General features: G+C 37.5%; 1 protein-coding gene across 1 annotated transcript; it reads right to left on the bottom strand.

Annotated features, from left to right (window-relative positions):
- Positions 1-1,517: 1,517 nt before the first annotated feature.
- Positions 1,518-11,187, bottom strand: LOC586121 (caspase-7-like). Its single transcript, XM_030979089.1, has 8 exons — positions 10,823-11,187; positions 9,329-9,569; positions 8,809-8,897; positions 5,679-5,855; positions 4,869-5,088; positions 3,770-3,967; positions 2,646-2,755; positions 1,518-1,631 (listed from the first exon to the last, which is right to left on the bottom strand). Exons 1-8 carry the CDS (start codon positions 11,039-11,041, stop codon positions 1,518-1,520), a joined length of 1,368 nt encoding a protein of 455 aa, XP_030834949.1. The 5' UTR covers positions 11,042-11,187.
- Positions 11,188-15,596: the final 4,409 nt, after the last annotated feature.

Genomic DNA, 15,596 nt, shown 5'->3' on the forward strand with positions numbered 1-15,596 from the left:
GGAAGGACATGAAATTTCCTGAAAGCGCACGGCTTGTGATCTTTGATGGGGTAGCCATAAAATATAAAACAAGACAAATACAATACAAAATTGAATTTAAGATGAATACAATGCATAGTTATTTATTCTTGTTGAAAACATACAATACATATAAAAAATGAAACCCTGTTACTCGTAGTTCCAATAGCATATCAAATACAAATATGCATTTAGATGAAGAGAATTGTTAGTACTGTATTCAGATGTTTTCAGAAACCACAAGCCTTGTTCAGCTGTATGCCAGTAGTTATTGCCTTTTAAAAAGTATTTGCATATATAATATGCAATAAATAGTGAAAATAATTATGCATCAATATGCAGATTATACATACATGAAGTCTTTCAATAACATGTAGGTCTAGTACTGATTTTTCAGTGAGTATTGTGTTCTATTTCATAAAATGTTTGTTTCAATGGCATATAAATATACAAATTTATATTTATCTTAAATTCATGATACAAAATTTAAACATAAGAAACAGAAAGACCTAATGTACAATTACATTAAACTCTTTTGGCATAACCATCACTTGATTAAAATGAACAAATACATCAATTTTCAGGAATGTGGCAATAACATACTAATAAAATAAATACAGGTACTGTAGTTCATAAAAAATATTTGGTCTCTAGTTGAAATTGTCCATGCAAGAGAATCAACTACCTCATAAAAAAACGATGTGGGCATGGGCATATAAAGGTCATTTAAACTTGAACAAACTGAACTTCTTTCTAAAGTGCCTCCTTCACAAAATATATCATCTACTTATATCAGTTAAATTTCACTATTCCTCTATCTTTGTATTATTGTTTAAAATTGAACATTTTCAGTACTATATTTCAGAAATAAAACTTGCCAAGATTTAGTTACATGTATATTTGAGTAATACATATTCCAGACATTATAATTGGCATTATGTCATATGGTTGTATTTCAAACACTCACTCGCAAAACTACAGACAACAACTATATCATACCAGCCAACATGTGAAAATAAGAAATGTGTACCCTTAGAGAGGGTCAGGGCGTAGACCCCAGCGGGTCAAGGGGGCAGAGCCCCTGCAGGGGTACAGGCATACATGTACGTGTGTATTGAACAGGCGATCGCACAGCCTTATCATGGCCATGTATGCAGCGGCAGTGTAACTGAAAATGCGTTATAAATCTGTACAAAAAAGTGAATACAAGTTCGCTGCTCGATCATGCAGCCATTGAACGCACGCAAAATGCGAAGTCTCAAATCGCGGCACATAGTAAAACAAGCAAAATTTGGCTTGAGAAAAAGAAAAAAATATATAATGTATTTTATAAAAATATACAGTGTATATTTGGTCATTTAGAATTGTGAAAAAATATTCCTATTTTCAGGTCCTAAAAATCGAGAAAATCTGAATATTCTGATTAAGTCGGGATGGTTGGCAGGTATGCTATATCATTATCGTTATCAGTGAGGTCTGATCGGGGCACCCTATAACTCTTATTGCTCTGGGAAGAACTTGAACTCCTTTCTAAGTGCTGAGGTGAAGGCTGGAATCTGCTTATAATGATTCACGCAACGAGTCGTAAAATCCTGTGCTACTCTGTCGTTGATCTGAAGGGGATATTGAAAAGAGAAGGAACACACAACACCAATGAGGTTAAAACTTAAAGAAATTTTGCTTTGCAAACACAAATTATTGAAGCATGTTCAGGTGGCCACTTTTTTCCAGCTCAGTTTGTTGATTTACTTCATTTTCCATTGAAACACAGTAAAATCAAGTACACACCTAGATTACATAGTTATATGTCATGATCAATATAAATCATTATATCATGCATCAAAAATGTCTTGGTTTTTGTTTGGTTGAGAGCTCATGACCAGAAATATTTCAACTATTTTAAGGTTGCTCTGAAAAAGTACTATTTGGGAGTTGAAAAAAAAGGTGATTATTTAAAACAAATCTTAATTTAATGAAAACAAAATATTTAATATCTTTTTAGATAAAAATTGACTTTTTCTTTTGTTATTTTTTCCCAAAAATGGTAATTTATATAAATTTTGATGCAGGTTATAAAACAAATATAACATGCCTTCTATTCGAGGTACTGGTTAAAACTATGGGCCTTGGTGACTCCAAAAGTAACATAGTACTATTGGAGTCACCTCTTGGGCATAGTTTTAACCAGAACCTCTCAAGACAGTGTATATCTGTATAATAACATAATAGAAATCATGCTATTGGTAATGTATATAGAGACTGCTAAGTCCATTTCAAAACTTAATATGAAATATGGCAAGAGCCTTTAGTGACTTTTTACTAGACTGGATTCCAATTACTATTCTGCAAATATAGAGCACATTATCCACTCCATGGGGAGCATTTCGACTAGGTGCCCACATGCTAATCCATACACAATATCAGGTACCCAATTAACATCTGGGTGTAAAATGTAGATAAAATGTCTTGCTCAAGGACATAAGTGCTGTGATGTGGCTCAAACCCTTGGCCTTTTCAGTTTCAGTCAAGTGATTAAACCACTCAACCACAATATGACCATGAAATAAAGCCCAGAGCACTTGAAGCCAGAGTAAATGTCAGATTACGAGCTTTGGGTATTGTAATACCTTAGTCAGCATAGAGAGAAGATTCTCTTCTCTGCCGTTTTGGTTGATGATTTCTGTCAAAGCTTGAATGTACCAGCTTCCTCTTTTTCTATTTCTCCATGATTTGTATCCTATAAGAAATAAACACCACCAAAATCAATTGTATAACACAACATCTTGTAGTATTATTCCCGCAGAAGATTTTAGAGCAGAAATACAAGTGTAAATATTTCGAGATATATACGATCCCAAATATTGAGATAATTACATCAATAGAAAGCTTTTAACCCCCAGATTAACACTAGAAGGGATAAACAGAAGAAAAAAAGGTAGGTAAATTTGCGTAAACATTTGAGATGCCTTCAAACACACAAGGCTAGACAAAGAATACTATATAGAGATCCACGTTGCAAATATAATTTTTGTTGCGTCTCAAATTATTGATTTTTAGTGGCACCCATATAGCCTACCATTCATTTATCTCTCACTTTTCTTTAAAGAGAAGGATGAGTTCTGGGAAGAGGTGAAAAATAATTTGTGAGCGTTATCATTCTTATTATGCAAATGTGGAAGAACATCAGATAAGACATGTTCCCCGAAAAGCATGGCTCTTCAAATGCCTTCATATTCTAAATATTTCATGTAACATCGTAAAACTCGGGGGTAGGATTTTTATGCCACGTGTTCGTGTAGTCCCATATACATCTTTCTGTGTACAGTGTTTGTAACTTTACCAAGACTTGGCCAAATTTCTTATAATTTTGATGTTTCCAGAACCTTGCAATACACACAAATTCTTATATGCTAGATGATCAACCTTTTCTGGGCGATTCCACACCGTTTCTTTCACAATGCAATCACATGGCCAGAACTCAACTTCATCTTTAAACAGATGATATATGATGAAAGGTTGTGCAAAACGTGAAAAATGGATGAAACACCATGTTTCCAAAGACTTTCTCTATACAGCTACTTTGGAAAAGTGCTCCTTTTCTCCTATGATAAGGACCCCTATTCAAATCTGAATCTTTTTTTCTTACAGGTATTCCAAACTTCAAAGTTCAATTAAACGAATCAAACTTTTCATTTTTAGTGGACCTGTACACAAAAGAGCGGTTCACCATATGGAGCTTACAAGATCTCACCTGGCACAGTTGAATATGAAAGAAGCATGTCGCTCTGACAGGGCATCTTTTTACGGTTGGATGCAGGATTATCAGCGGAATCTTCCTCCATCTGGGCTAGATTTTCATCATCCATCAGAGGACAATTATCACCAGCAGCTTCTTGGAATGTTTCAGCCCCATTTGCTGCAAGGACCGGTACTCCTTTATCTTGTTTCTCTAGCATGAATACAAGAAAAAAACACCTTTAAAAGATCAACCCAAGGCAATATCATTTATCACAAATTTAACTGGTAAAAATTTTGTTTGCAAGGATCATTAACAGCATGCTATCCAAATCCAAAACATTGAAATACATAAGAAATTATCAAAACAAGAGATAACATAAGGAATAACCTGGCTCTTCCAATTTTTATATCGTATTATGATTCCATATGGTCTAACAAATATATTTAGTGAAAAAGAATGCTTAAATATGAATAATATATGATTTATGGATAAAAATGTGAATGTTAGGACCTTATTTGCATAAATTACCATAAATATGCAAATGAGTCAATTTTTCAAAAAATTGAAATCACCATAGTACTCTATACACTTCACTTGACATGCATGCAAATTTTTGCGGCAATCGGCTATGAAATGGCTGAGATCTTGGGGGGGGGGGGGGGTCAAATTGACCCTCAGTAAAAACCTAGTCTGAAATAGCCCAGTTAAAATAGGGTTAAGGAGCTCTTGAGAAATCTCGATAACGAGAAAGCGAGATGGACAGACGCAACAAAGGACAACACGAAAATGTATGCCTCTGGCACCACCTTTAATAGGCGGAGGCAAAACAAAATCCAAAAATTTCAGTAGCTTCAATGAATAGTTTGTTTAGTTGATAATTAGATCTTTGGCATTCGTACAAGAAAAAGCAAAAAATATATTGGATTTGATATTTGATACTAAAAATATAATATAGAGATGAATCGAGGTATCAAGTCATTAAAACAAACACATTTTTGATGGATGAGATATGTTGTTAGAAATAGTTTGTTAGAGATTTATAGATATTTATAATGCAAGATAATAAATAACTAGATGGGTTTGTGCCTAAAGACTTACAATTTAAACTTACCTCCTCGACATGCTTGTACGAAGAAGAGCTTGGGCTTTCCACTCAAAGTCGGGCATCGATCAGAACCAAACTGATCCATAATGTACTGTAAGGTCACTAGATTGCTGTCCGTGCCATAAATAGCGTCCCCCTTCTCCCCATGGCTAAGGATGGCTATAATGAAGCAGTCATACCTGGAGTGGTTGTCTTTCCTCTGCTGTTCAATGATTTCCTCAATTTCCTGCAAAACATTTACAACATTAATGAAAGTGTCATGTTATATGAAATTTATATAAATTATGAGAAAAAGTGTCACTTAAATCATTAAATCACAAAGGCTCACCCAATTTACTTTTATCAAGAACAAATTCTATAACAGAAATATCAATGAATGGATGAAACATTACTTCATTTTTCTTTGAGTACTAGGTATAACAAAAGAAAAAATGTCACCAAATCAAATGCAGTTTACACTCAATATTACAACTGCAAGTTAATGGTATTTACCACAAACAAAATACAGACAATTAGCTAGGTCATAAGCGAATAAAGATTTATAGGTCATCATTTCCCTTCACATAAACACTTCTGATCCATCTGAATTTATTGCAAATTGAAACCCCTCAGCATCGGATTGTGTATCGAAAGTGGTTGAATAATTTGCTAGTTTGGCTTTAATTGGAAGAGAAAGAATCCCAAACTCCACACAGGAAAGGGTAGTCTTCTTTTTCAATAAAAAAATAAATATAAATATGAGAGATCGGTTTACAACAGTATGCATGAAAATAACACATGATAAAAGTCCATTGTATTATGGCTACATGTACTCACTGCGGCTGTACAATTCTTATGTACGGAAACCTCAAACTTGAGCTCCTCAAACATATATTTTAAGTTGAGACAGTCTATGTCTGTTCCCGTCCTCTCCTCCAAATCCGGGTTATTGTAGAAGTTTTTGATGTTTATGATAACTGCTATTCCTCTGGGATCCGATGTCATTTTGTAGACCTAATCAGAGCAAAAAAGTACATGTTGATGTAGAATGATTTTGACCAACGTTTACACTTGTGATGTTGTTGTTGTTGTTGCGCTGTTGTTTTTAAGGGGGGGGGTAGGAGGGGGAATTAAACCTACATGCAGTCAAAGAAGAAAACAGTCTATCTTTTTCATATGATGACTTGACATAATATTTATTTCTTCAATACGGTAGGTAACTTTGGTAAAGAGAAATGCCAATTTCATTCTGGCCCATTTTCATGTCTGTACACAGAAATGTCTTTCCAATCTAGACCATGAAACTTCTATCCACCCTCAATTTTGCCTAACTTGCTTTTGATGATTATTATACCATTATATTAGGTTAGTCTTAATCTATTCAAATTTGACAAGCAAACCAGACTAGGTTGCCAACCAAAGCAATTAAGTTAGCTAATGGCACACATAAGATTAAAATAAGGTATGCCAGGCCAGGAATAAGAGGACCACCTTGTTAGCTAGTAGATGTAAGTCATGAATATCAATCATTCCATTGTTTGATACTGATATAAACTAAGTGCAGGCTGAATAGTCAGATGGATGCCTGGCCTTAATAAAGTAACCTGCACCTAAATATTGCTCTCTGACTTGGTCATTCTTCTGATTTAGATATGATGCTTGAATGTGTGAATGAAGAATGCTACACTAGGCATTTACAATGAACTTGAATGCAATAAGGCCTGGTCAGACCTCACCGTTTACAAAAAAACAAATACAATTAAACAATAAAGTGGTCACACTTTACTGATTCTCGCAACCATAAAAATTGGTTCTCTTAAAAATAGTTTAGATCAATGGTGCAATGCGATATCAGTGGCAGAATTAAGACGGGATGGAGGCAGTGTAAGCCATACAGCTAGTATTGTATGTATACATATGGAATATCCTAGATGTAAAGGATGAAATATAGCTTTCTAAGATACAACTGGGTTTCTCAAATATCAATCCAACTTCTTTTCATTGATTTTCTTTGGATTATATATCTTTTACGTGGTCAAAACATCACGTACATGTACCTCTCTGTAGATGTGCCCGCCTACCTCTACATGTGCCAGAGGAGAGGGGAGAGTAATAAGCCATACAGCTAGTGTTTTATATTGAATATCCTATGTAAAGGATGAAATAAAGCTTCCTAGTACTAGTATACAAATAAATTTCACAAATATCAATTCAACTTCTTTTCATTGATTTTCTTTGGAGTATACATGTTTTACCTGGTCAAAACATCACCTCCCTGTATATGCAATGGGGCCCTGCTGGTGTTTTTTGTAATTCTTCAGCAGAGTTTGAACATGGGTCATTCTCATGACCAGATTCAAAGAAAAACTGTGCAACATTCGAAAGACAGAAATGTTTTGCTTTGATGAACGCATCTGTTAAAATATTGTCGACAACAATATTAGATGTGTGCATAGGAAATTACATCAGAATTACCTTCCCGGTGGTATCATGTCCTCACAATAAATTTCCACAAGCGCTGGGATTAGGAGAGCGACATATATATGTGATACATACCGTAAATCTCTGTGTATAAGACGCACCTTTTTTTTTTCACCAGAAAAATTCAAAAGTCGGGGGTGCGTCTTATAGTTATACACAGGTACAGGATATTTTGAGTCCTCAAAATGCTACTTTTCAGTGGTTTTCGAAAATCTCTGTGTCTCACAATAAATAACTTAATGCTAATAAAGAATAGGATCTACTATTTGAAGTTAACCTACATTCCTAATTTGAAGGGGAGAGTTTTTTTTTCTTGTTTCTTTCTTTCAGTCTCGATAAATTATGACCCTTCACATAGCACTCTGCCGGCAGAAGCTTACCCATGTCTTCAGCTCACACACCCATATCTTGCAGCTCACTCACACGGGGGATATTGACTCACCACTCAATAACTAGCCTGTTTGGATTCGGAGGAAAATTTGTCTGGGCTTAATTCTGCAGTTGTTCCTTTGTCTGTCATCTTTAGTTTTAAAAACGACATTGTCAATATTATTTGTGACAAGCTCACAAGCACAAATCGATGCCATTAACTTCACCTCGAATCAAAATGAAATTTGCTTGGGTTTTCTAACGTACTACGGTTTCCCCTAAAGAGCACTTTTGTTTAAAATATTTTTTTTGGAATAATTTGGTCTTAAAAATAGGGGTGCGTCTTATCATGGACCTATTAGGGATGGACATTCATCGTTTTATTAACGAATTCATTGTGATTGTCTCCGTCAATGACATTTCAATAACATCGCGTACATGTTTCTTCACTTTGATCTCATCATGGTCACCACCAAAAGCTGGGACAGTTCAAGATAGTAATTTTACACATGTTAATCTACATGCGCAGAAGATAATTACTCGCCTAAATCATGGAAAATCGATGTGCAGTTCTGGCTTATAATCGGAAATTGTTGTTCCGTGTACTGTATTTTATTTTGAAAAACATGTTGATATACTAGATAGAGGTTATATTTGGATTGGTTGTGATTTAAAATCCTGTTTTCCCCTATTTCCTCATAATATTCCAGAGTTACAATGCACAGGACTTATAAAGATCATGGCCTTCTACTCGTTTTATAAGGTCATGTGTGCGAAAGTGTGCAAATCAGTAATAATACATTTCATATCACCAAAGTCGTGTGCTTTTCAACTTTGCTGCCCCCCCTTGGGGATGTTTTTATTTAAGACACACTCGTACAGAGCACACCATTCAAACAAAACTGCTCCTTTGTTAATGACCGAAAATGCTTGAGCAGTCGTTATTGTTAAAACAGCTGAATGTTCTTGTTAAGATGCACATAATCAGAAGTTGGTGACTATCATTGGATCAAAGAAAGAATCATGTTGAATTTCCATCCGTAATAGGTCCATGGTCTTATACACATAGATTTACAGTATATAAGGACAATGATTTGGGAGGATTCCATCCACTTACAAGATCACTTTCCATCATAGCTTGTGGATACGAGCCTAAGGCATCCACCAGAGTTGAGCTGCAGTCACCATAGCCATCACTGGCAGGCACTAGAATAAAGATGAAAACAGCAACATGATCAATGATAGGCAAAGTTCATGGTGTATGGTTCATCCTCCCATATGGGTGTGCTTATTGATGTTTTAAGTGGTCCATGTCCTACATGGTAGATACAAATGTGGAGCATTTTTTTAATGCAAGGACAAAATTAATAAAACTGTCTTTTGTTAAGCATTTTACCAGTTGAAACCGACCAAAGCGCTTTAAAAAGGCACTATATCAAATATTATGTGGGAGAAGAAGAAGAAGAAGAAGAAAAACAGGAAGTAGAAGGAGAATTAGTAGAAGAAGAAGAAGAGGAAGAAAAAGAAAAAGAGACTTTGATATGCCAAATACCCCAAAAATTGGGTGAAAAACATTTATTCTCGTTTTCTAATTTATGTAACCAGAACTTTTATATTTCAATCTACCAATTACTAACCCGGTGGCACTGGCTTGGTAGGTTGACCAAACGGACCCGGTCTATTGTCATGAGGTGTCGTAGCCTGGGCCTGGCCCATCTGGCCCTGTGAAGGTCCAGACGCCGAGTATCCTAGCAACTTTGCTAAATGTTTTTGGTTGGCCTTCATCAGGGCATCTACTAGGCTAGTGAAGGCCCTGGGACCCCTCGTCTCTATGTCCATTAAGAGCGCCATGTTCTTCTCCCTCTTGCTGGGCTTCGACTTTGATAATTAATATAAGGAGAAGAATCGCTGAATTTATTTCTTTATTACAAAAAAATGGAATATCATATATGTCCAAAAATTATATTAACAGAATGTCTTTAAGGCCCCCCCCCCCCCATGATCGTCGTGAAAATTTGCATGCATGTCAAGTGCAGTTTAAAGATTACTATATTTTAATTTTTTTTAGAAAAATCCACTCATTTGCATATTTATGGTAATTTATGCAAATAAGGTACTGAAATTCACATTTTTACCCATAAATCATATATTCTTCAGCACTAGAAAATTTAGCCCCTAAAAAACTTCTGTTTTCGAGAAAAGTTAAACATACAATTTATCGGTGCTCCCGGTAAATTTTGATAAATTTCGAATTGCGTCTAGGCCATACAATGGTAGCTGCGACCATGAAAATCTTAGAATATGTAGTTGTGATATATATAACTTTCAAAGGGGAATAGCCAATTGGTTGATTTTAGTCAAGAAACATTGTTTAAAAGCTCAATTAAGATCTTGACCTTGAGAGGGAGCTATACAACATAAAGAGTTTATCATTTGCAATTTCATCACTTTAGACTCGATTTCAACCGCGACAACGATCACTGAATATTGTAGGATTGCATATGCTTCCAATATATTCATTTGAACCAAATTCATAACCCCATACCAAAACTTTTTATTACCTTTAAGTAACAATCAAAGAAACCAAACTTTCAAATTGAAAAACCCCCGGAATGATATTAAGGACGGCATTTGTTCCCTCTTGAAACGCAAAACATACCGCGGTGTGTGCAGCTGAATATAAAATGGCGTAAGAGTAAAAGTAAGAGAAAGAACTCAAGAGAAGATGAAAAAACAGGCATTTAAAATGTGTGAGATGTCATGGGACATCGTCTGCTTGTGCAAATCATGTCCATCCTGTGATCTCACACATCTCAGCAGCATTCGTAGAGCTCTTTAGGTGCTATGCCGGAGCTGTATTTAAGAGTTTTGTAATTTATAATAATCAGTACTTCAAAAGTTTCCAAGCATTGAATTTTGATAACCTTGCCAAATCAAAGTTTCAACTTTAATAATGAAAATAAAGTTAGTTTTTAAAATCAATGAATATCTACTTTAAGTAACACTAAACCTACCGTAACCCTAACCCCTAGGTCTTCGACGTTTATGTAAATAAACCCTATTGGTAGGGTATTCTTAAATTTGTGTTTGATTGGTACAAATGAATCTTATGGACATGACATTCAACTTACATTAAACTTCTCTATGTGATGATTTTCAAAGATGCCTTGGGCAAGAAGTTCCTGGGTCACGCTCAAAAAGTCAATGTCCCTTGAGAGGGTCACGATGTTCCTCTTTATGGTTTTTCTGTCCGCCTTCTTCATTCTCAGCTGTTTTCTCGTACCGCTACTTTCTAAGAAAATCTGAGAAATGAAAATGACATGGTAGTGAGTAAGTGAGTGATTATTCATGGGGAAAGCTCCATAAAAAAACTCTGGAAAATGTTGTGTTTGACCAGTTGGAGAGAAATCAAATAAACAAAATGACACCAGAAAGTTATTCTAGGAGTAAGCACGACGACATGACATTGTACAAACCTTGAATAATTATAATGCCCTCAATGGAGAAATACCATATACCGTAGTTGAATATATACAACCAGGGAGTTGGAAAGAATGGACATACCGTCCAAGAGGACCCTTTGAAGTTGTCCGTAACACCCAGGAGCGTAAATCCGTACCGAGGAGTGGGGGGGATGATCGGCGATAGCCATCACATACTAGCAGGAGCACACGCCCACACTAATATACGCAAGCGCGCACGCACCAAGACACAACACACAAACACACACACACACACACACGCTCGCTCATTAGGGGTGTGTGGGTGATAAGCCTACCGCGCGAAGCGCGGAAGCTTAGACGTTTCCTTAAATTATTAGTAAAAGAAGACGATTTATTGTAGCGTACCGTTCTCAACTGTAAATCCTTGTTTGAATTCAGTTTCCCCCCCGGCCCCCCCCCCTCCCTCGCGGAAATTTTGGCGTTTCATTAAATTATAAGAGAAAGTAGACGATTTGTTAAACCGTGCTCGACTCTAAATCTTTGTCTGAATTCAGTTTCCCCCTCTCGCGCGAAGCCTTGACGTTCCCTTAAATTATTAGAGAAATCAGACGATTGGGTGTACTGTTCTAAACTCTTAATTCTCGTCTGAATTCAGTTTCCCCTTCCCGCGCGAAAAGCTTAGAAGTTTGATTTAATTATTATAGAAAGAAGACGATTCGTTGCACCGTTTTCGACTCTTAATAAGCCCTATTTATCTGAATTCAGTTTCCCCATCTCGCGCGAAGCGCGGAAGCCTTGACGTTTCCTGATCGTGACTTCCTGTATACGTGTAGGCTATACATAAACAAAATAACTCATTTCTCATGCATTATGCTGCAATTGAAACAATCACATTTTTTTCTTCTTCTTCTTCTTCCTTTTTTTCCTCTCTTCTTTTGGGGGTAATATCAGGGGGGGGGGGATGATTGTACAGGCCATCCCCCCCCTGACTTGAAGTAGGGGGGGGGGGGGATGCAGCCCCCCCCCCATCCCCCCGGGATTTACGCCCCTGGTAACACCGCATGTCTCTTCCCCCCTAGCTTACAGTTAAAGGTCGTGTAACATGTAAATATAAGTCGATTCCTATTGATGCGCAGGGCTGCAAACAACTCATATTTTGTTATTCACCAGAGCTGACCACCTGTTTACAACAGACCATACAACATAGGAGTGGAAAAGAAAGGTAGGCCTAATGTGGAGGTATTGTATGCAAGAATGAAATTCTTTTGTGAACATGTGCTGAGCTGGGGGAAGTTACATACCGGTACTGCACTGTCTCTTGTTAGCTCATTAAGGATCGACAGATGATGTCACAAGATAAATGAGATCTGGAGCATTTTTTTAGGGTGGAACTTATAGCTTATAGCAATACCAGGTCTGAGAATTTTTTTTTTAACAAATATTAAAAAATCAATGAATATCTTTATAATATTATATTATTTGAATAACAAAATATGAGTTGCAGCCCTGCACATCAACATTCACTCAAGCAAAGCATAGTATAGTATTAACGCTAATGCATATTGACCTATATAGCATTGTATACATGTAAAACAATATACAGGTATGTCTTTAATCATATACCATTTTGGTACATGATTTTAAAGCCCTTTTTTCTTCTCCTTTTCCAGAGATGACTGCATGGTTCCCTCCTCCTGATAGCGATGACATCTACTTTAAAGCAGTTGCGCAATACCTGACGGGTGGCTGTCTATCTCACATGCGCAGATAGCCTGCCGCTTAATTGTTCGTTTGTTTGGTTTGTTCGTGTCTCCTGTCGCTGACCTGTATTAACAACCGATCGGCGCATGTGAATGAAATTAGCGACCGTAATGATGAATTACTCACATGAATTTAATGAGGATCTGAAATTACAGTCACTAACTTCAGTTGCACCCGCACCCCACCGTCTCTATGCTTTGCTGGAGTGTATTGTGCGGCGGTTTACCATTGAAAACCTAGTATGAGAAAGTGAATATTATGTCTTCGTTTTGGGGGAAAATACTTGAAAAAAAATTGACACAAAATAGGTAAGAAACATATAACAACTTTTAAATCATGACCATTATCTGAACAACTGATGAAGATTTAGTTGATTTTTGGTATGTTTTAGTTAAGTAGAGTTACGGGTCAAAGTATGGATATGATTCTGAATGTCAAAGTATGGATATGATTCTGAATTAGCGCCAAATTTTTAGATCGCAATAGATCTATCTCTTGGAATTGGAATCCTTCGACGATAACATTTCTAGTTGAACCAATTTGTAATAAAAAAAACTGTGCCGTCCATTCGGTAATAATTAAAATAAATAAATTAGTGTAGAATATGAGAAATCATAGGTCGAATAACACATTTCATAATATCGTCAAAATATCCGCGAACTTTCATACTAGTCCTAATTTCCACGGACACCCACACTACAGCACGCAAGCCCATGAGCCAGCCAGCGCCAGGCAGCTTTTGCGTCGCCCGTCAGTACGAGTCGGAGTGAAAAGTGGTGATGAATTAATTGACTACCGGTACTTTTAGATCTATTTCTAACCCTCATCCAACAGAAGCACAAACATATAATACAATTTCATTTAGTTCAATAAACCTTGGCCTTGGACTGCCTTCCTGTAAAAATTCTGACATTTTCGGAAAATGTCAATAATTAGATGAGAAAATCATGATGATGATCGAGCTACTTACGTTCGCTCCAACTCACGATTTCCTTGTTCAATTTCGCTGGTTAACATTAGCATGCAAAGTACAGCTAGCAGGACAGTTGCATTGCGCCATATTGCCATATGTTGTGGATTCTGTATTTTATATGTTATAGCTACATACATTTTTACTTAGTATAACGTCATTTTTGCGGTGCCTCGGCCTCGATCCCATCATACCGGTACTCTTTCAAAGGGGAATACCCATCGAACTCAAACCATTGGGAATACCCCGGGGTCCCGTGCAGTCATGCGTGACCACAGCTGAAGCTAAAATTGGCACTATGAACATGATGGACAAAGAAAGAGGACAAAATATACAGTTCCTCAGGTGGACAAAGGAACATCCCTTCACTGCTATTATGTAAAAATGAGTCAAACAGGTGAATATGCATGTGACACCTGTTCTACACATTTTTACATAATAGCAGTGAAGGGATGTTCCCTTGTTTACCTGAGGAACTGTATATTTTGTCCTCTTTCTTTGTCCGTCATGTTCATAGTGTGGGTGGTTTTGGAGGTTTTTTCCCGAATTATTTGCGAAATTCTAACCCTCGAGCATTTTGAAATGGGATAGGAAAATATGCACGATCTCGTAAAATAAATCTGATGAATTTTTTTTTTGTTCAAGTAGAGAAACAATTACTTCAACCTGTAGATTAGACCAAAAGCTTCAGTCTCTCTAATCGTCGGTTGTTCCACTGAGACTACGTCTGGCTCCACTAGACCTCCGATTAGTCAACAAATGTCAATTATTAAAGAAATGATGATACAGGCGGTATTTCTGTCTACCTGTAGATGCACTTCCACGTCTGTCATCTAAGCCAGGCGGCACGCGGCGGCCAGTAGTCTCGCCAATGGACAATTACCAGGGGCGGCGATTTCTTTTCATGACCAGGCGCGTAGCCAGGGGGGGGGGGGGGGGCGGTGGGGGCGGTCGCCCCCCCCCTAAACGCCGTCCAAAAAAAAAAAGAGAGAAAAAAAGAAGAAAGGAAGAGGACGTAGGAAGAAAAAGGATTAAGAGTCGAGAACGGTACAACGAATCGTCTTCTTTCTCTAATAATTTAATGAAACGTCGAATCTTCCGCGCTGATCGAAGGGGAGGGGGGGGGGGGGGGGGAACTGAATTCAGATAAGGATTAAGAGTTGAGAACGGTACAACAAATCGTCTTCTTTCTCTAATAATTTATGAAACGTCAAGCTGGCCGCGGGAGGGGAGGGGGGGGGGGGAACTGAATTCAGACAAGGATTAAGAGTCGATCGAGAATGGTACAACGCATCTTCTTCTTTCTTTAATAATCTAATAAAACTTCAGAGCTTCCGCGCTACAGCTTCCGCGGAGGAATAGGGGAACTTGATACAAAAAAAGGATTAAGAGTCGAGTCGGACGGTACAGCGAATCGTCTTCTTTCTCTAATGAAACGTCAAAAGAAACTGAAGGATTAAGAGTCGAGAATATGGTACAACGAATCGTCTTCTTTCTTTAATAATTTGATGAAACCTCAAAGCTTTCGCGCTTCGCGCGGGAGGGGGGAAACTCCCCCCTCCCTGCACCCTCCCCCCTAGGGAGCGCGCTCTGTAAGTGATTCGCACGCTTCGCGTGCTGCACTACCGCCCCCCTAAAATGAAATCCTGGCTACGCGCTTGTTCATGACTCGGGGGGGGGGGGGGGGGGGGGGGGGGGAGGGGGGGGGGGGGGGGGAGGGGGGGGGGGGGG

Source organism: Strongylocentrotus purpuratus, unplaced genomic scaffold, assembly GCF_000002235.5.
Source record: "Strongylocentrotus purpuratus isolate Spur 01 unplaced genomic scaffold, Spur_5.0 spur5_contig_816, whole genome shotgun sequence".
NCBI lineage: Eukaryota > Metazoa > Echinodermata > Echinoidea > Camarodonta > Strongylocentrotidae > Strongylocentrotus > Strongylocentrotus purpuratus.

Excerpts from the sequence above, each read along its gene's own strand:
- LOC586121 (XM_030979089.1), bottom strand. The coding sequence starts at position 11,041 with ATGAATAATCACTCACTTACTCACTACCATGTCATTTTCATTTCTCAG. Across the intron at positions 3,968-4,868 it reads CGTACAAGCATGTCGAGGAG|AGAAACAAGATAAAGGAGTA; the intron begins GTAAGTTTAAAT and ends TATTCATGCTAG. Across the intron at positions 2,756-3,769 it reads TTCATATTCAACTGTGCCAG|GATACAAATCATGGAGAAAT; the intron begins GTGAGATCTTGT and ends TATTTCTTATAG.